The sequence below is a fragment of the Delphinus delphis genome, chromosome 18 (genome assembly GCF_949987515.2).
Source record: "Delphinus delphis chromosome 18, mDelDel1.2, whole genome shotgun sequence".
NCBI classification, from domain to species: domain Eukaryota; kingdom Metazoa; phylum Chordata; class Mammalia; order Artiodactyla; family Delphinidae; genus Delphinus; species Delphinus delphis.
Window position 1 is genome coordinate 60,754,966 of NC_082700.1, and position 22,429 is coordinate 60,777,394.

Sequence of the window (22,429 nt, forward strand, 5' to 3'; positions counted from 1 at the left end):
CGAATAAAGTATGATCATGAGATGCAGCAGTTCAGTCACATCTTCAGGCTCCACTTCAGATTCTAGTTCTCTTGCTGTTTTCACCACATCTGCACTTACTTTCTCCACTGAAGTCTGGAATCCCTCAAAGTCATCCACGAGGGTTGGAATCAGCTTCTTCCAAACTCCTGTTAATGTTGATATTTTGACATCTTCCTGAATCACAATGTTCCTGATGGCATTTAGAATGGTGAATCCTTTCCAAAAAGTTTTCAATTGACTTTGTCCTGCTCTGTCAGAGGAATCACTCTCTATGGCAGTTACAGCCTTAGGAAATGTATTTCTTAATAAGACTTGAAAGTCATAATGACTCCGTGATCCATGGGCTGTCATTATTAGAATGAATGTTGTGTTAGCGGGCATGAAAACAACACTAATCTCGTTGTACATCTCCATCTGAGCTCTTGGGTGACCAGGTGCATTGTCAATGAGCAGTCATGTTTTTTTTCTTTTTACATCTTTATTAGAGTATAATTGCTTGACAATGGTGTGTTAGTGAGCAGTAATATTCTGAAAGGATTCTTTTTTTCTGAGCAGTAGTTCTCAACAGTGGGCTTAAAATATTTAGTAATCCATGTTGTAAACAGATGTGCTATCATTCAGGCTTTGTTTTTCCATTTGTAGAGCACCTGCAGGGTAGATTTAGCATAATTCTTAAGGGCCCCAGAGTTTTCAGAATGGTAAATGAGCATTGGCTTCTAAAGTCACTAACAGCATTCGCCCCTAACAAGAGAGTCAGTCTGTCCTTTGAAGCCTTGAAGCCAGGCATTGACTTCTCCTCTTTAGCTATGAGAGTCCTAGATGGCATCTTCTTCCAATATAAGGCTGTTTTGTTTACATTGAAAATCTGTTATTCAAAGTAGTCTGCTTCATTAATTATCTAAGCTGGATCGTCCAGGTGACTTGCTATAGCTTCTACATCAGCACTTGCTAATTCACCTTGCATTTTTATGTTATGGAAGTGGCTTTTTTCCTTAAACCTCATGAACCAACAACCTCTGCTAGCTTCCAACTTTTCTTCTGCAGATTGCTCACCTCTCTCAGCCTTTGTAGAATTGAAGAGAGTTAGGGCTTTGCTCTGGATTAGGCTTTGGCTAAGGGAATGCCATGGCTGGTTTGATCTTCTGTCCAGACCACTAAAACTTCCTCCATATCAGCAAAAAGGCTGTTTCACCTTTTTTATCATTCGGGTTTACTGGAGTAGCACTTTTCATTTTCTTCAAGAACTTCTCCTTTGCATCCACAACTTGGCTAATTGTTTGGCACAAAAGGCCTAGCTTTAGTTTTATCTTGGCTTTTACATGCCTTCTTCACTAACCTTAATCATTTTTAGCTTTCGGTTTAAACTGAGAGACATGTGACTCTTCCTTTCACTTGAATGTTTAAAGGCCATTATATGGTTATTAATTGGCCTAATACCAACATTGTTGTGTTGTGTGTCAGGGAATAGGGAGACCCGAGGAGAGGGAGAGGGATGGGGGACCAGCTGGTCAGTGGAGTAGTCAGAATGCAAACAACATTTATCAGTTAAGTTTGCTGTCTTGTGTGGGTGCATTTCATAGCACCCCGAAACACTTACAATAGTAACATCAAAGATCACTGATCACAGGTCACCGTAACAAATATAATAATAATGAAAAAGTTTCAAATACTGCAAGAATTCCCCAAATGTGACACAGAGACACAAGTGAGAAAATGCTGTTGGAAAAACGGTGCTGACGGATTTGATTGACCCAGGGTTGCCACAGACCTTCAGTTTGTCAAAAAAAACCCCACAGTATCTGCAAAGTGCAACAAGTGAGGCACAATAAAACGAGGTCTGCCTGTATAAACAAAGTTGTGTTCGTCATCAGACAGAGATAGGGAATCAAGAAGGAGCTAGATTTTTAGATACTCTAATCAATGAAATGATTACTTTCTTATAGGCAGTAAAAAGTAATGTACTAAACGAACTGAAATATGTCTAAGGAAGTTAGATAATTTTCTTATTTTCTTGGCTTTTTCATGTGGATAGTCTCCTTTTGGGAGAGAACATAAAATATCAAATGCTTTCCAAAATCATTTTCCCCCATTTCCTCTGGTTTGTGGGATGTATAAGTCTCTGCTTGGACTTCCCACTGGGTAACAGCACTGGTGTGAGTGGGAAAGGAGAACACAGGACAGAGCAGATCAGCTAAAGAAACAATTGCAGAGCACGTCCTATGGACCAGCCCAGAGACACTTGCTAGAGATACCATCATCCTGATCCCAAGAAGCTCACAGCTGAGTTGGGAAGACCAAAGAATGAACCAAGGGTAACGATGCAATAAAAAAGTACTCCTGGGCAGGTATTGCCTCGTGTGTGCACAATTCCAAGTGGGTAAGAGTTTCTGTGCTAAGTGACAGTTCTACCCCTCTGCATTCCTCCTTCCAAGCCCCAAAGAAACAAGTGTGACTTTTTCCTGTACCGGAGTTTAGGATCTGATTTTTATATTTTTCCTCCTTACAACCATGGGACTGAATATTAGGACTATTTTATGAAGAAATAAAAGCACTTCTCATTAAGTAATATAATCATAACACTTTATTCCACAAATGTCATATGAAAATCTCTAAAGAATCAGTTCATCAGCCTTGTGATTGTGTTATTACACAAGTGTAAATGTGATTTATGTACCGACATGGGGAAGAAAATTTAAGAGCAGGTGAGAGTTTCATTCAGCGCTTTGTATTTCTTCTTTTATTTATTAAGAGAAACTAGTAGGCTGTCTGATAGGTACTATTCAAGATCCTTTCAAAAGCTTAACTGATGTAATGCTAATGTTGACTCTATGAAGTAGATACTATTGGTGTTTTATAAAGAGGGAAACAGGGACAAGGAAAAGTTAAATAACTTGCCTAAAGTCCAGGTGATAGGTGGCAAAGCCAGAACCGGAACCGAGGCAATGGCTGTGAAAGAAATGTACATGGTGGCCTCTACGCAGCTACGTGGATACGTAAGTTGGAGATTGCTACTGCTTCAGCCTCCTGGGCACACACTTTCTTTTAGTATCCACATGAAATGTGTTAAATCCTTACATAATTTCTTATAATAAACTCGAGACCCACCCCACTGTTTGTAAGTGTTCCCAGAGAATTTATGTTCACGTCACCACTTCCGGCTCCAGGTTCCAACCCCTGCTGACACCTTGACGGCTGTCTACTTCCTTCCTTCCTGAAGTGACTGTCCCTTCTTCACTGCCACATCGCAGGAGCAGAGAAGTTGACACTTTCTCCTTCAAACCTCCCAGTACATCATTAACCCACTTTTGCTGTATATAACAGAGCCTTACCGAAAGTTTGGGGATAGCGGGGTGCCTACGAACATAAAGCAGAAGCTCCTGTTTCTAGACACTTCAGAATCATTCCTGTCAGTGGAAATTTCTTCCCAAGTCCTTTCATAATCCCTTGCAACATCCTGCCATTTTGCCTGAGACGCTTCTTTTCGCACGTTGCTTCCAAACCGGAGCAGGCAGGGGCCACCCCAAATTCCTATCCCTTTTTTTTGCAGGAAATTTTCTAATATTTATTTTACTTCTTCTTCCATCTAGACAAATCCAGGGGACCTTGCACTTCACAATGAAAAATACAATAATGGTGCTTTTACTATCCAGATAGATCTGAACATCTATCAGGAACATAAGCACATAATTAGAAAGTAGCGTGTTATGTGTCATGTGCGAAGTGATAGGTACGCAGTGGTGTAACAGAGAATCTACAGCTAGCAGCCTGACTAGGGAAGATAATGCATAAGGTGCCCTTTGCTCTGAAGGATGAGTGTGAGTGTTCCAGAGAAAAAAGGGTAGAAGAGGAAAGGGAATGTGTGACGGCTTGGAAAAGCAAAACGGCATCACATCTCTGTGTTCTGAGCGTCAACTTTGTGTGTGTTGAAAGCAGAAGGGGATTGGAGGTAGAAGGAAGGGAGAGAGACGAGTGGCCAAGATGAGAGTGGAAAATAGGTCAGGCTCCACACAAGAAAGAACATTGTATATCCCACTCCAGGTTTTAGAGTTTTAGAAACACCAAGGCCAGGTTTTACAATGCTTGTTAAAAACACAGATTTCCGGACTCCATCCCGACCTACTGAATCTAAAGGTCTTGAAGGAATCAGAAACCAGAAGAAACTTTTATGCATATCAGAAACTCTGCTGTAAGAAATGGGAGCCTTTAGCTAATTCAGTGTTGCAGAATGCTAGGTCATACCTAGCACTGCAGACCCATATACTATAGAGTATATGTGTATTTAGAAACATAATGAAAGAAATTAGTTTTTATATAGCTTGAAAGCTGTACGGTACCCTAGGTGGCAATTTGGAGTAGTTTAACTAGAAGAAATTATAATGTGTCTACTAAAATATCATCGGTAAAACTTTACCAAGTGTTTTTTTTTCTTTTATTCCCTCCCTCATGCACAATAAATCCTGTCTGAATAATTTACTCATTCTGGAACATTAAAACAGGCTTTGTGCTTTGAGGCTAACAAACGATTTTCTTAACTATAATGAGGCTTTTGAAAATGCTGTGCCACAAAATGTATGTGGGGGAAAATGTGGCTTTATTTAAACTTCCAAGCTTGTATTCATGGTTTTGATGAGAAGCTGTTCTGTGGTCTGATTAGAGCAGGGAGTGAGCTGGCCCTTTGCTACCTGAGGTCTAAGAGGGAGCAGTACTCTTGAAGGCTGTTGACGGAATCAAGAACACAATCTGTGCATTTGTTTGAAACACTTCACTGTAGATGAGCAGGGAACAGCTTGTGTACGTGGAAGTGGAATCTGAATTAAAATTGAACATAGAAGAACAAAATGAAGTGCAGTAATGACAAGTGTAAACTACAACATGAACAAAGTAGAGAAGCTGTTGCAATAAATAATGCTAATATTGTATTAGAGTTCACTGTAGAAAGATATAAGAAGCATCATGGCTAATAGATTCAAAATGAAAGAACTATACTGGGATTTGGAAGGATGAGTGCAATGCAGAGGAAATACGACTCAGTCCTTCTATTAAGGCTCCACATTGATTAGTATCTTCCTAAATGATGGGTTCTACTTTTTAATGCTTTTCAAATGTATGGCTACACCACATGGAAACTATAGTCAGTTCCCGATAAAACAAATGAAAGAAAAAAAAAGAAATAGATTTTAACTCTAGCTTTATGACATTTGATGCATTGGCTACAAGGGGACTCCTATGTTTTGACTGAATTAAACGTGGCAGTGGAACGTGAGAACGGTTCTAGAACTTCTTTATCTGAAGGGCTTAATTGTATTTGTTTATTTTTAATAGGAGAGAGCTTAAAGTCCCTGCACTGATTATGGAGCATTTGGGAGATGAATTTTAGTACATCTGTCATATTTTTTGTGTTCTTGATACACTGGTATTCCAAATGCTTTGACCTTGTTTGGTAAAATTGTAGCAATAAGCTTTACCAGTTTTATTTAACAAATATCTGGGGGGGTGCCTTTGGTAGATTTTCATAAATAAAATCCATATTATGTCTAAAGTCATATCTTTGAAATCATAATTTAAATTTTAGATGTCTAAAGATACCTTTGGAAGCACAATTTAAAAAATTCGATTTCCAACAAATTTATAAAGGGCTGTTAGCATCCTATAGGTAAATCACATCATTGTTACCTCCTATGCTTTGTGCTTTTGACTATGTTACTATTGGAATATTTTTTTGATAACATCTATGAAAGTAGGAATGGATGTTGTAGCAAAACAGACTCTTCTCGGTCTGATTGATTTTGTGCTTTGTAACCCATTTCAGTTATCAGAAAGTATTGCAATTTTTCCTCCTGCTGTTTGGAAAGAATGTAATGGTCTAAAAGATTGCCTGCCATCTGAGGGAGTTACTCTCTTGTCAAGGTAGAAACAGTATATTAATTAAACTATCTGTAACTTTGGAGTGAATACTTTCAATCCATTTCTTTCTCTGTTTGCTGGCACTCAAACATGACACTTGGCAACACAATGCAGCAGATCTGGAGGACCATGGCTAGGATGTTCTAAAATCAAGAGATTACAGGATGGAATTAAATTTTTTTTTAGTTTCCTAATATAACATAAGGTGGTTAGACCTCATCAATATTTTACTTTAGTGTGAATTTATATAATGACTATTCTTGTATTGCTCAGTGAAATTCCTTAGCCATTACTATAAAGCTAATAGAAACAAACAAATGTATTTTTAACACTATACTGTGGGAAAATATCCCAGGAACCATAAAATGGGGAAGATGTAAGATGCTAAGATATATATTTGTACTTCACTATTTGGGGAAAACAAATCCATGAAAATTCTCTAGAAGAGTATATAAATTAAAGATATTTCTTAGACCAATAAATATGATCAATGACTTGCAGTGATTTGACATAATGAGATAAATAAATGCAATTAAATATAATGACAGGGGACTTCCCTAGTGGCACAGTGGTTAAGAATCCGCCTGCCAATGCAGAGGACACAGGTTCAAGCCTTTGTCCAGGAAGATCCCACATGGAGCAACTAAGCCTGTGCACCACAACTACTGAGCCTGCGCTCTAGAGCCCACGTGCCACAGCTACTGAAGCCTGCGTGCCTAGAGCCCGTGCTCCACAACAAGAGAAGCCACCGCAATGAGAAGCCTGCGCACAGCAACGAAGACCCAATGCAGCCCCAAAATAAATAAATAAATGTATTAAGTAAATAATAAATAAATAAATATAATAACAGAGTAAATTGAACCACGACTATTTAGAGGATACTCTCAGTATTAGATGGGAGTCATTTGCTTTTGTGAGTTTGTGGACTGTATACAGCTGACTTTAAAAGGAAAGACTGAGGTCAGTATAATTATGTAGTTAGAGGGACTGTAAATCCAACTGATTCCTTTTAATTCAGAATGCCACATACTACTTGACAACGGGCTTTTCTAGCACCTGGATATCCTTTTAAGCATGCCTTAGAGATCCAGCAGCGTAAATAAAATTGCGTTGCTTTGCTCAGGTTTATGGAATCTGGACTTGGTCCTTGAGTGAACATTGTGTTTAAATAAATAGGTGAAAGGCGGGATGAAATAGGAATGAAAAGTCCCAGGACTCTCAGCCTGGATGCTTAGAAGGCTGATCCTAACATATGAAATAAGGAAGTCAGACAGATGCAGAGAAAAGTAGAAGGGCATAGTAGGCAAAAAGAGATCCAGGTGGATGTTAGGCATTAGGAAATAGGAAGTGTTTGCTTCAGCAACCATTCTCCAAGTGTCATCTGAGGCTCCTAAGATCTTTTCAGGATGTACAGGAGATCAAAACAATTTTCATAGTACGAAGACTTGCTTTGCCCATTTCTCTGTACTGGCTTTTGCATTGACAGTGCAAACACAGTGGTGAGCAAAACTGTTGGAGCTTTAGTACAAATTAGATTAGTGCCACCAAACTGTACTTGTAGTCATTGTATTCTTTACATCTACAAAATTGCAGGGAAAAAAAAATCCAGTTTCACTGAAAAATGTCCTGATGAAGCAGTAAAAATTATTAATTTTGTTAAACGTCGACCCTCAGTTATATATATTTTCTATACTCTGTGTGATGACATGAAAATACATGAAGTCTGTCTTCGGCATACTGAATTATAGTGGCTGTCTTTTTTAAAAATTAATTAATTTATTTTTGGCTGCGTTGGGTCTTCGTTGCTCCGCGCGGGCTTCCTCTAGTTGTGTCTATCGGGGACTGCTCTTTGTTGTAGTGCGAGGGCTTCTCATTGCGGTGGCTTCTCTTGTTGCGGAGCACAGGCTGTAGGCACACGGGCTTCAGTAGTTGTGACACGTGGGCTCAGTAGTTGTGGTGCACGGGCTTAGTTGCTCCGCGGCATGTGGGACCTTCCCGGACCAGGGACCAAACCCGTGTCGCCTGCATTGGCAGGCAGATTCCTAACCACTGCACCATCAGGGAAGTCCTATAATGGCTGCCTTGATGAAAGGCACTTACACAGTTTGAATTGCAAGCTGAACTAGACACTTTTTTTCCTGAACACATTTTTTTTTTTTTTTTGCGGTACGCGGGCCTCTCACTGTTGTGGCCTCTCCCGTTGCGGAGCAGAGGCTGCGGACGCACAGGCTCAGCGGCCATGGCTCACGGGCCCAGCCGCTCTGCGGCATGTGGGATCTTCCCGGACCGGGGCACGAACCCGTGTCCCCTGCATCGGCAGGCGGACTCTCAACCACTGCGCCACCAGGGAAGCCCCTGATCACATTTTTTTCATGAAAAGAAAGGATTGACAGACAAAATATGATGATTTAGACCTGGGTACTGGCAGACATTTTCTCAAAGTTGACCGAGATGAGCCTGCCACTTCAAGAAAAACATCTTACAGCGTTGTTGGCAGTGCTTAACATTTGACCTTTCAAGAGAAAATTGGAATTTTAGAAAACTTACAGCTGTCACCATAAACTTGAAAGTTTCCTAATACTTACAGATGTGATGACCTGTGTCAGCATTGGGAAAATATGAATAATGCATGAACCAATATTTTTCAAATGTCAGTGCATAAGTTACAAAATCACGCATGGATAACCAAACCATTTATAGTAAAATACAGACCAGTAGGACATTGCAATTAAGTACTTGTCAGGTTTTGGTCAAGCACTTAATTACATCAAAGAAGAATGTTAATTATCCGGAAAGATGATTACATATATCATCGTACAAGTTGCCTTCCTTTGGCAACTGTATGTATGTATGTGGCTGGATTTTTTCATATATCTCAACCAAAACAGCATATTGTAACAAGTTCAATCCAGAAGCAGATATGAGAATCCAGCTCTTTTTGATTATTAAGCCATATATTAATGAAATTTGCAATAATATAAAATAATGCCACTCTCACACTAACATTTTTTTTTGGAAAATACAGGGTTTTTTTCCAAAATATGTACTTTATTCTAATGTAGTAAGTTTGTTATGATTATTTTTTAAGTGTATTTAGTAAATATTTTAAAATAATTACCAATTTTTATTTTTAAAATAATATATATTTATAAATGCAACCCTCCAAGATAAAAGCTCTACAGGTTTCTCAGTAACTTGTAAGAATGTAAAGGAGCCTGAGAACAAAAACTTTGGGAATCACTGAGGAATGTATGTAAATTTCAGAGTCATCAGCTTGGGGGTTTCATGTACTATTATTTGAGTGGTGTTATATTTTGAACAAGGTCATATGGAACAAGAACCATGGCTTTGAAAAATCTGGCCTAGGATTTAGAGGAACGAGTGAAAGAAAAAATAAATGTACTCGTATAGGATGGAAGAGAATCAATATCATTAGATTTCAGGGCTAGAGGAACCAGGAGAGTGTGAGCCCTGAGAAGAGCATTGCATTTGGTTAGGAAGAGGTGGCTAGAGACCTCTGAACCATGTCAGTGGCTCAGGACGACCCCGATCTGACCCAATCAGTTATTTCTGCCTGCCCAAACCTTCCACCCTTCCCTAATGGAACTTGAAGACTGTTACCAGCAACCATCCCTATTTCCTCAACCTTTATCTCTGAACGGAACTTGACTTCCTTGTTCTAACTAAATCCTGGTGCATCTTCCTTTACAGTCTCTTCAAATATAAACTTTTTTTTTTTGGAAGGTTGGATGTGGTAAAAGAGCAAGCAGTTTTTATTTCCTTCTCCACATGTCTTTGGTGATAAAGATCTTACATGGTATTCTTTTCAGAGATAAGGATGAATTTTTCAGTTAATAATTCCAAATATTAGAAAATACACAGCTTATTTGATCCAACACAACACATGTAGGGCCTTCTCTTCATTTATTTTTGCTATAGTAATAGTGATAGTGTTGGTTAATGGTATTAGTTAATTTCCAAAAAGAGGAATAATTATAGTAGCTAATTTGTATTATTCCGCATAATGACTCAATGTGCTAAATTAACAATGAAATCTTTGCATTTTATTCAGGTATATAAATAAAGTTTTGTTTTGTTTGGGGCTTAAATACATACCAAACATCCCAATTTCAAATAATTTAAATAGACTTTCAGTGTATTTAAAAAGAGACCATATATCCTAAAGGTTCAGAACCCAAACTCTGGAGCCAGGAAGCTTGGATTTAAATCCATACACTTTCTATGTAAACCTTGAGAAATTCACTTACGTTTTTGTTGCTTCAGCTCGATCATCTTTAAAATGGGAATAATAATAGCAATAATAATAATTATTATTTTTATTATTGTTCTTCTAATTATTGTTATTGTTAAGAGTATCCACACTATGAGTTGGAAAATCAAGTGAATTAATTTACCAAAAGAACTTAATGAAACATCTAGTTTATGATATGCAAGTACATGGCAGAAATGAGGGATTATTATTATTATGATTCTTTAATGTATTTCAAGCACTTTCCACCTGCAGGCACTATGCAAGTATGTAGCTTGTACAAATTCATTTAACTCTCACAGCCACCCTGTGAAATAGGTACCACTACTCTACTTCTTTTCTGATGAGAATAAATGAGGCATATGGAAATTAAGAAATTTGCAGTCACGCAACTAGTATTTAACTGGAGTGGACTTGAACCTAAACCTAGCAGAATGTATTGAGCTCCCATGGGCCAAGGGTTGGGAGATATAAAGATGAACAGGACAAGATCCCTCTCTCAAGGGACCCATGACCCCTCAGAAGAGGCAGGAGGTTACAGCGATTCGTAAAACGTTTTCTAGCACAGGATGTAGGCGTGAGAGGAGGGAGAGTTCACCAGGTATCACCCTGTACTTACCCTATCCCACAGTCAGAACAGGCACTATCACATACATTTTATTAAAGATAAAATTGATGTTTAGGGAAGTTAAATGGCTCATTCAATTGGTACACGAAAGAGTCTAGGTTAGAATCATTGCCTCCTGAGTTTGCTAGTCAAAGGTAGACATTTTTGGTTTTCCATGGTCAGTATTGTGATAGGCTGAATACTGGCCTCCAGAGATATCAGGGACTAATCCCTGGACCTGTAAATGTTACTTATAAGGAAACAAGGTCTTTGCAGATGTGATTAAATCAAGGCTATTGCAATGGGGAGATTATCCTGAAATATCTGAGTGAGCCCTAGATGCTCAAATATGTCCTTAAGAGAGGGAGGCGAAGGAGATTTGAGATGTACAAAAAAAGAGAGTGTGACTGTGGAGTCAGAGACTGGAGTTACTTGCCCACAAGCCAGCAGCCCCCAGCAGCCAGCAGAGGGAAGGAACAGTCTCTTCTAGAGTTTCTGGAAGGAGCTCAGCTTATCCTATCTTGATTTCAGCCCAGTGGTTCTGATTTTTCTTACTTTTGGTATCCAGAATGGTGAGAGAATAAGTTTCTATTGTTGTCACCTACTAAATTCGTGGTCATTTGCTACAGCAGTCATAGGAAACTAATAGAAGTGTTCTCCATGGTTGGAGGAGGTGCGTGTTCCTTTATCCACATTGTTACTCCCATTCTCCTCAAGAAAATTCCCCTTGGTACCTGCCAAAAGACTCACAACCTGCTAGCATAGTACTAGTAGTAGTACCAGTAGCTAGTATGTACCACTACATACTGTCATTTATCAGATTTCTGGTTATCATCTCTAACCAACTCAAGATTTTATTACTGACTTTCTTTCCCTTAATTTCTCTTGCCATCATTCTTGGCTACCTCAGTCTCCACTGATCTATCCAATATTCTGGCCTCCACACACGCCCTAGTTCACATTATTTTTCTTATTCAAGGAATATTCTCCCACAGTTCCCATGCCCCCTCCTCAGTCATCAATTTTTATTTGTCTATCAAAGTACTCCTATCAGCAAATGAACATCCAGTGAATTCTCCACCCTCAAAAAACCAGAAACCTTTGACCTCATATATCCCTTGGGCATTGGCCTTGGTTCTCTACATCCGTTACAGGAAACATTTGCAAGAGCGTTGTCTATAGTTGCTTCAATGGAATAGTACTCAGCCATAAAAAGAAATGAAATTGAGCTATTTGTAATGAGGTGGGTAGACCTAGAGTCTGTTATACAGAGTGAAGTAAGTCAGAAAGAGAAAGACGAATACTGTATGCTAACACATATATATGGAATTTAACAATTCCTGTTCTCTTTTGTGCTCACATTCTGCTGAGGTAGATCTTGCCAATGTCAGTAAGAGCAGTCTATCTTGTCAGTTTCCATGGTCAGTTGTTATTCCTCATCTCAGCTGACCTCTTAATAGCCTTGAGATGATGGATTACTTTCTTCTACTTGAATCACTTTCTTCCCTTGGTTTCTTGCACATTCCACTTTCCTGATTTTCCCTTTCCTTCATTGCCTTCTTATTCCCATTCTTTCTGCTGGCTACCCTCCTTTTCCTGAATCTCTGCACCTTTCCCAATCATCTCTCTTCGGGTTATTTCATCCAGCACCATGACTCATCAGTCTCAGATCTATATCACCAACCTCAACTTTTCCCCTGAGCCAAATTATTATTGTTTTATCTAACTGTGTATGGATAAATGTCGTTTGAATTTTTAATTGGCATTATCAATCTTAACATGTCCAAAATAGAACTTTTAATTTCTAACTCACACCGTCAACACAGTGCATCCATAGTCTTGCTTATCTGAGTTAATGGCACCAGTGTACATCCAGCTGCTGAGGTACAGACTTCAGAATTATCCTTCATTTATCCATTTCCTCTACACCCTACACTTGCTGTACAACAGTAAATCCTTCTGGCTATGCTTCAGTACCTATGGCCAGTGCCATCACTTTTTGCAAGTTGGCCCACGACCACTGTAGTCCAGCCTTAAGTGCCTGTCACTCATCTTATTACTTATGTTACTGAAGCCCATTCCCTGGACTCCCTGCTTTCAGTCATGCCCCTGCCCCAACAGTTGATTCTGCACACAGCAGCCACTGTGATCCTTTAATATGCAAACCAGATCACATGTCTCCATATTTAAAATTATTCAGTAGCTTCCCATTTTACATATTAAGCCCCCAAACCCCTTTCCATGGTTTTGTGAGGCCGCTGTGATCTCTGCCTGCTTCTCTGACCTTTCTCTCCATCACTCACTGGTCTCCAATCACACTGACTTAACTTTTGTTTTTTCCAAAGTCAACAAGCTTTTCACAGCTCAGAACCTTGCATTCCAGTTCCTCTGAACCTGCAAATCACTCCCCTCTCCTCATGGCTGGGTCTGTTTCATCATTGAGGTCTCTGCTCTGCACTGATTTTATTAGTTACACAAGTGCTTAATTGAGTTTAAACTCTTTGAAAAATCATAAATTGACTTTTAGGAAATAAATGATTATAAAATGATATTAGAAATAGATGTGAAGCACCATGATGACCAAATTAATGGAGAGGGAAATGAGGAAGGAGAAAAGTTGAGAAAGCATTTTTCCATGCAGTGCTTATCCTAGGAGACCAGATTAATTACCAATATGTTAATTCTTGGTGATACAGATTAATATCACACTCACTATTTATTTGTATAGATGACTAATTTCTGAAGAATGATATTATAAATCATACTGCATAACATTTAAAGATATGTCATTAAATTAATATTCTGGAAAACTTAACTACACATGAAAAAATTGAGGAAATATGCAAATGTCATAGGGGTGAATTCAGTATAAACATAGAGTGGAGAAATAGGTAATTGCTTCTTATAATATCTTCAGAGTAGTTATAATGATCTTCTGATAATTAAATGAATTATTATATGTGACTGTAATAAAATAATTGGAAGGCATTTTTATTAAAAAAAAGGAGGAATTACAATTCATTGTAATGTGTGTGATAAAAACTGACTGAGAAATTGCTCTTAAAATGATCTAGCTATCTCTTCATCTATCTGTAATGCAGTACAGAGGGATACATAGTTTTTGGCACAAACTAGCTCTAATGTAGCAGGATAGTAATGAATTATCTGTTGCAGTAACAAAATCTGTGAGTTGAGAATTGTAATGCACAAATATGTAAATTTACTCTAAAAATTTCTCTTCAACACAGATACACATTGTAAAATCATCTGATTATCCATGGTTGATATGATTTAATCTTTCTTCATCTTTTTCATTGCTATGTTTGAGGATGTCTGTGGCCTTAAATTATAATAGGCACTTCAAATTTTGTATCTTAAAATGTTCACATATAGAAAATTATAAAAAGTATGAAAAGGGTCATAAAATGTCTGTTCATGTCATGCTGGGGAGGTTACTATAACAGTTATTTCATGATCATTAGTTTTGAAATCAACTTAATCTTTAAAGCAATAAAAGCCCCATAAATATTGTTTCTCCCATTGCAAAAAAGCTACCTGCATGTAAATCTTCACTGACTTTTCAATGTGTCAAATTTGATTTCAAATCAATATCACCTGATTTTTTTTCTCCACCAGTTTTATTTAAATTTAAATGCTTGATTTAAGCATCAGTAGTTCTTTGTACCTATAACAAAATGTCTCTAAAGGGGATGTGGGCTGGAAAAAGTTAATATAAACTTTCTAGTCATAGGTGTTTTGTTGTTAAATTTTCACAGAATGTTAATGTTGAACATTTAAGTAGATGCATGGACACCAAGGGGGGGAAGTGGCGGGAGGGTGGTGGTGGGATGAATTGGGAGATTGGGATTGACCTGTATACACTGATGTGTATAAAATGGATAACTAATAAGAACCTACTGTATAAAAAATAAATAAATAAAATTTTTTAAAAAAAGAAAATTTAAGTAGATTAAGATAAACTTCATGCATTCCAAATTCACTTTCTACTTAATGAGATAATACATAAATTAATTTTCTCATAAAAAATTGAGAAATAATGGGAGAAATTATGTTTTTATTCAGTCAGTAATTAGATTGTAGCTTTTAATGCAATCTACCACTCTTAGGCATTAAAAGGATAGTTGGAACTTCCTGCCTTGATAGACTTGATCTGATATCACTGAAAAGAAGAGCTTGTTGAAATTCTCAATGGAAATACAACAAAAAGATCATTTTTCCTAGACTATTTCTTAAATTCCTTAAGCAAACCTAACAAATGTTTATTCTAAATATATGTTACAATTTTAGGCACATCAATAAAAAGCTATTACTTGTATAGCTTGAGTAAGGGGTATTTTTTATTTATTAAAACTTTGTAATCAAAGCAACTGTATAGTTTCTCTTTAATAATTAAGTAGATCTGATTAATTATTCAGCACCCAATCTACCCTGGATTTATAAACGCTGGTTTTGTATGTCAGTTATTCTTTTTTCAGAACTGCAAAATATTTTGTTCATTTGACAATTCTTTTGACAAGTTTAAATTCTTGTTAAAATCATAATGTTAATTCCATAAAATGAAAGCACTCAACTTCGTGGTAAACATAGTAGGAGAACAAAATGATAGTTTAGCAAATTCAGAATTAATACAAACAACTAATTTTAGTAAATTCAACTTCTGATTTTATGAACGTTTTAGAAAAAATTACTAACAAAATTATCCAATTAGCTGGCTTCTAGATTGCTCAGTTACTGATATGTGTTTATATATTAAAATTTATGAAGTTATTAGGCCCAAAGATTCATAAAAGTATGTTTATTCCTAAGCATTAAAGAATCATATGTATATATTATAGAACAACAGTTCTCACAATTGACTGAATTTAAGAAATGTTTATTCATAGAATCACAAATAGACACATTCAAAAACATGTAACATATGTTTAGGGAATTCAATTAACTGGAATATGTCAATATCAGATTTGAACACAGATTGAAAGAAAAATCCTTATATTGTGATGGGTTAATAGCATAGTGAAAATCTGTTGTAGAATAAATATTTTTAAAAGCCATTTGTGTTCAGTATTTAATCAGATGTTGATATCTGGGAGTGTGCAATCTCTTATTCAAAGGGTGGTAAAATCAATATATCATTAAGAAAACTAAAATTTTAATGTATACAATATTAAGGGAAAGTTTTTAAATGTTGCTTTAATATGACTTTTTAATTTTTACCAGTTATTTAGTTATTTTGTTTAAAAAATAAAACTAAATCAGAGGAAAACTAGTCTGAGGTAAAAAATTGTAGACCTTTTCAGAAATCTATTTTTTAATTATTAACTCAAACAGTAGTCAACTTAGTTTATTGACAGTAGTGCAGAGCAGCCTTATAAAGAAATAACAATATTTAGAAATACTTTCCTCATTTTTATTTTGAATGGATGCTCCTAAATATTAAATATATTTTCAATATTGCTTTCATAAAATAAACTTGCAAAACCTACGAGTTATAGCATCTGAAAAGATAAATCCCATATATTCCTGAGTCATTATAAATTATAACTTAATGGGAATGGAATTTATAAAGAAACACTTTACTTTTTACTTTAAAATTTTTTTAAAAAAATTGTGTCTTTGAACATCATTTAGAGTTGGCAGGAATCAGATGGAACGCTTGCATTGCCTAGGGAAGCATTCTACATTAACTGTACAGGGAATCGTATGGCAGATATCAATGACACAAATGCAGCTATAGCACATACCTTAGAAAACCTGGTGGAAAGCATGTAAGAGTGCCTGTGATATATGGGTTTCTTTAACTCTATCCTTATCTTTTAAAAAACCCTAAATTGTTTGCAAACATTGCTATTTAACCATTATTGGTAAATAAAATCATTGCAACTTCACAATTCATAGCCACAAATTGCTGAGAAGCAAAATGAGCCTGTATTATTGAAGAAAAAAATATAGTCTCAGCAGTTTTATTTTAGTTCCAACTGCAAAGGTTTAATTTCCTTTTCACACTCACTCCTGTTGGTCTGTGGAGACAGTGTAGTGGCTGAAATTGCAGCTCTGGGGTCAGACTGTCATGGTGGAATGCTTGCATAGAGAACGTGTCTCAGATTACCTGCAACTGCAGTGTTTCAAAACCTGGCCAGATCGAAAGTATCACTGGGGCTGCTTGTCACATAGGGGCTCCTGAACCAAGACAAATCTACTGAGTTGGAACTCCGGTGCAGAGACCCAGTGATGTGTAGTTTCCCCACACAGCCCAGGTAATCAGGCCATTTGGGGAAACCTGGTGTTAATGCAGTCTCACTTGGCAGGGCAGCTAACCTGAACTGAAGGCTTCAGTCACCCTACTAATTCCATTCTTTCACACTTTCATTGAATACACAGTACGTAGCTTATTCTCTAGTGGGCGCTGGAGAGGTGTGGGTAAACACAGGAGCCCTGCCTAGTTGACAATCTTGTTTGGAGTGCTCTGTGTTGCAATAGAGTTGCAACATCCTTTAAAGCTGTCCCCTTTGATTGTAGGGTAGGGGCACTTTCTTAGTTCCAGCTGCTGTAACAGAATACAGTAGACTGGGTGGTTTATAAACAACAGAAATTTATCAGGGTACCAGCAGATTCCATGTCTGGTGAGAGCCCACTTCCTGGTTCACAGATGGCTGTGTCCCCGTGTGGCAAAACTAGCAAGGGAATACTCTGGGATCTCTTTTGTAAGGTCATTAATCCCATTCATGAGGGCTCTGCCCTCACGACCTAATCACTTCCCAAAGGCCTCCACTTCCAAATACCATTACGTTGGAAATTAAGTTTCCACATAAGAAGTGTTGGGGGGACACAAACATTTAGTCTATAGCATGCACCTTGAAATACCACACTAAAGCTGGGAACTCAAGAGGAAGCAGTCTTGGAATAGAATCAGAATACATGGTATTGTATTTTATCTGCCTGTGTTCTTCATGAAATTTTTTGTTTGTTTGTTTGTTTTTATGACATTATGGCATATTCATGACACAGTTTCACTTCATTAGTAGCTCTCCCTGCAACTTTGCTTTTATCATTTCATTTTATTCTACTGTTCATCTCTTTTTATAATATACTCAGTGGTTTGATTGCTGAATTATTGTGTGGTCTTTTACAACCTAATTTAAAATAACTGCAAGAGTGGGGTTATGGGAGATAATTTTATTGATGAATTTTATAATTAATTATATATCAACACAGTCCAGTATCATATTTAGGCTAATTATAAAATGTAATTACTAGGATATCCGAGGTGGTTGGCTGCTGTCTAAAGCTATCATTTTGAAATACAATTTTCACTTGCTGATTACTATAACCTCCTTTAATTTGTGGATAAATCATTCTCTGTTCTTTCTCTGGAGAAATTGATTTGGAAGCATTCATTATAGAAGTAAGATAATGAAATATCCCACAGTAAAGCCTTTGAAGATAAGATGATTAAAACAACAGTTGATAGACAGTTCAGAAGGTGGTCACACACTTACTTATTTTCATCAGTTAATGCAACTTATGATTTTCCCACTGCTTAACAAGGTTTGACAATTTTAAGGATGGTTTAATCATGAAATGTTTTATTTTCTTTTTAATTTGAACATTCTGGAAGCCTGACAATTCTCAGGTTTCCCTTTGGGAATTTAACCTCTCTTTGTAGTAACTAGTCTATAATCTACTAGCTTTCATTCTGAAAAAAAAAAAAAAGAAAAGAAAAAAGTAAAATCATAAAAATACAGTAAGTGTTGAGTCAAATATTTAATGTCATTGTCTTTTATAAATAATGAACTCATGATTGGAAATTGTTCTCTTAGTGACAATTTTTATCTATCGTTAGCAGGTTATGAATGACTATGAATAAAATCAATAAGAATTTACTATACATGTAACTTCTTTTTGATTTCTGCACTTTTTGTGTTTGATCCTAGGAAATACATATCTATAAAATGTGTGTGTCGTGTGTAGTGCCCACCTTCCACCAGGCGTTATCCTTGGGAAGCTAACTTGGGTTTAGTAGGCTGAGCATTGCCATTTAGATTCTTAGGTTAGTTTTGCTGCATTAAGCTCATTTACTGTCCGGAGCAGATGGATGAACAGTGTTAATGTGAATACTAAGCCTTTTCATCCTTTACTTCTGCTTTTGTTACAGAAACCCTTGAAACTCTCATCAGACAAGCAGAAAATTACACCAGTATACTGTTCTGCAACACCTACAGGAACATGGCCTTAGAGGCCGCTGCTTCCGTCCAGGAGTTCTTCACTGATGTAGGGCTCTATTTATTTGGTGCGGATGTTAATCCTGAAGAATTTGTAAACAGATTCTTTGACAGTCTTTTCCCTCTAGTCTACAATCATCTCATTAACCCTGGTGACAGTTCCCTGGAATACTCAGAATGCATCCGGATGGCCCGCCGGGACATTAGTCCATTTGGTAATATTCCCAAAAGAGTACTGGGGCAGATGGGGCGATCGCTGCTGCCCAGTCGCACATTTCTGCAGGCGCTGAATCTGGGCATTGAAGTCATCAATACCACAGACCATCTGCGCTTCTCCAAAGAGTGCAGCAGAGCCCTCCTGAGGATGCAGTACTGCCCGCACTGCCAAGGCCTGACTCTCAGTAAGCCTTGCATGGGATACTGCCTCAACGTCGTGCGAGGCTGCTTGGCACACATGGCAGAGCTTAACCCACACTGGCATATGTACATCCTGTCATTGGAAGAGCTGTCAGATGCCATGCATGGGACGTACGACATTGAGCACGTGCTGCTGAACTTCCACTTGCTCGTTAATGATGCTGTGGTGCAGGCTCACCTTGACGGACAGAAATTATCGGAACAGGTAAGCAGCCACTCGGTGTTTACTGATTTCTTAGAACTCAGCACTTATCTATATATTACATAAAGTGTGTGGATTATAAGCACATCATCATGGACTTTAAATTATGGCAGCTTAACAAGCTAATACTTTAGGAAACAGTAGGAGAATGCATGAGTTATCATATTCAATTCTAAATGTATTTTACCTCTTACATAAAAATTTTGGTTAGCTAAAATACCAGTTCCTCCTCTAAGTAGAAGTCTTCTTATAGGGTTAGTTCAGTGAGGTAGAGAGGGCTCAGTTTTAAAATCAGGACCAGTATAGACTTGATTCTGCTGTCTGCCAGTAATTCTCAAGTCCCTTAGCTTCTCTGAGCCTCAGTTTCCTCACTGATAAGAAGAAAATAGTAACACATAACTTTCGGAGTATTCTTTTTTGGGAAGATAGGCAATCGTGTAGGCATACTACCTAGTATGGTGCCTGGTACTCCAAAAATGGGTAGTTATTGTTGGCATTTCAAAAGTATTCAGCTTTAAAATAGAAAATGCCAGTTATATAGTCATTAAATGAACACTTGATATCTTAGGTTTCAAAAGTGTTTCTTCAGAGACGCTCCAGAATCTGGCACCATCGTGGTGTGATGATTTTTTAAAACATGGTATATATGGCACAGTGCTTTCTTCCAGGGAGACTTTAAGAAACAAAATAATCAAATCAAAGGACATAAGAGTTTTCTATTTCACTCACCTTCTGTAGAACCATTTCATAAAATATTCCCAGCCCCTTTAGTAATAGTTCTCATATCCTATACAGTGAAGTAAGACACACTGTTGCTGTTTATCCTAAATCTTTTGTCCTGAAATAAGATTATACTCTTAGTGCCAACAGAATACATCTCCCCACCGGGGCACTGACTTACTGAATTAATAAACATTCTCATTATTGGCTTTGTAAGTCTGTTCCTTTCATTAATTTCCAATAGAAATTGGATATGAAAATCTTTATGTCCAAGCACATACCCCACCTTTTCTTGCTAACTTCCAAGGTCTTTGCAGTACCTGTGTGAGCCAATATGGTACCTTTATGCAAATTAGAAATGGTGTCATCTTTCGGTGGATGTCGTGCCATGCTGTGGCTCAGCAGGTCCAGCGTGAGCTGGATTTCACTTCTCACTCCTGATTCATTCAACTGGGTATCCTTATGTAGTCAACAAGGCTCCCAACCATATGCAATGGTCCTGGTCTTTTTGCAGTATCTCATTCCTTTAGGGAGATCTTACATGCACCAAAACTTTTGCAAGAGGTATAATAAACCAACTCAAAATGAGGTTTATAATAGAATTCTAAGGTTTCATGTATTTCATAGTTATGAGGAATAAGCATTTAGGGTCAGGAAACAAAACATCAATAATATTGAGTATCTCCAGAAGGAAAACAGGTACAAGAAATCTGAAACCACGTCTAGATTTGAATTATTATATAATTTCGGACAAGCCATTTAACCTTTCAGGGCCAGAGTTTTCTAATATATATAAGTGAACTGATTTTTAAGATTCTTTTTTTTTTTTTTTTTGCGTTATGCGGGCCTCTCGCTGTTGTGGCCTCTCCCATTGCGGAGCACAGGCTCAGTGGCCATGGCTCAGGGGCCTAGCCGCTCCGCGGCATGTGGGATCTTCCCGGACCGGGGCCTGAACCCGTGTCCCCTGCATCGGCAGGCGGACTCTCAACCACTGCACCACCAGGGAAGCCCCAGGAGGACCTTTTTGTATCCTTAAAATTTATCACATAGAAAAATATCTACTTTTTCTATTCCAAAGGCTAAACTAATACAGGTTTGTAGTTAGATAGACATGTTTCAACTCCTGAGTTTCCTACTCATTAGTCATGTGGTCTGAACAAGCTACTAAAACCCTCTGAGTCTGTTTTGTCCTGTATGAAGAAGGAAGTGATGGTTTAAGTGACACAAGGTAAGGCTCTGACATTCGTAGGTACTTGGTACCTGAGAAGCTTGCTTTATTCTTTCCATATTCTGGGACCAGCCCTGAACAAACCTCGGTGAAGCAGGTTACTTTAGTATTATAAATGATTAGAATCATCATCATGCTTGCGTTCTATAAATAAATTTTTAACAACAGTTTTGTCATATGAAGCTCCTTGGTGGATTTTCAAAGAGCATTCTTTCCTTTAAGCAAATAATTCTATTTCATTTAATAAATGGTCCTTAACTATCTTGAAGAACATCAATTATTACTAATAAATTGTAGATTCTTTTCCAAATAAAACAACTGAGACATTCTTTTTAACTTATGGTGACAGAGGAGAAACTGACTTTAAATTCCTTGAAAATTGGCTCATTATATTTATTTCTGCCAACTTCAAAGTGATTTATAAGCTGTTTATCAAGCTTTGATAACCAGTTCACACATCAATGAATTTAATAAATTCAAAATAAATTACTGGTGAGCCAGCAAATAATGACTTTCTCACATTCCCAAAGCAATCTCTGAGATCTAGTACTTTCAAGTCTAGTCCTCAGTAAATACGTACAGCTACTTTAAGAAATCCATAGGGGTACCTGATGTATCAAACTTCCGTTGGATGAATTTCAACTGGAAAAAAAATTCTCAGTTTCCTGAGAAAATTATAAATATCTTCTATTTGATAAACCATTAAAGAAACAAAATCTAATTTATAAGAGAGCATTTCAATTTTATAATCGTTCTGGGGATTAAGACAAAAATCTAATAAAGCATTAACAAAGGCCATCAAAGTATGGAGATTAAAAGC

The 22,429-nt window shown here is 37.3% G+C and overlaps 1 protein-coding gene across 4 annotated transcripts in view; it reads left to right on the forward strand.

The window, feature by feature from the left end:
• Window positions 1-22,429, forward strand: part of GPC5 (glypican 5) — a 1,355,126-nt gene that overhangs the window by 224,999 nt on the left and 1,107,698 nt on the right. For all 4 annotated transcript variants that reach the window (XM_059996229.1, XM_059996231.1, XM_059996232.1 and 1 more), the window contains exon 3: window positions 18,976-19,664. In XM_059996229.1, coding sequence (XP_059852212.1) covers window positions 18,976-19,664 — 689 coding nt within the window. The remainder of the gene's footprint in view (window positions 1-18,975; window positions 19,665-22,429) is intronic.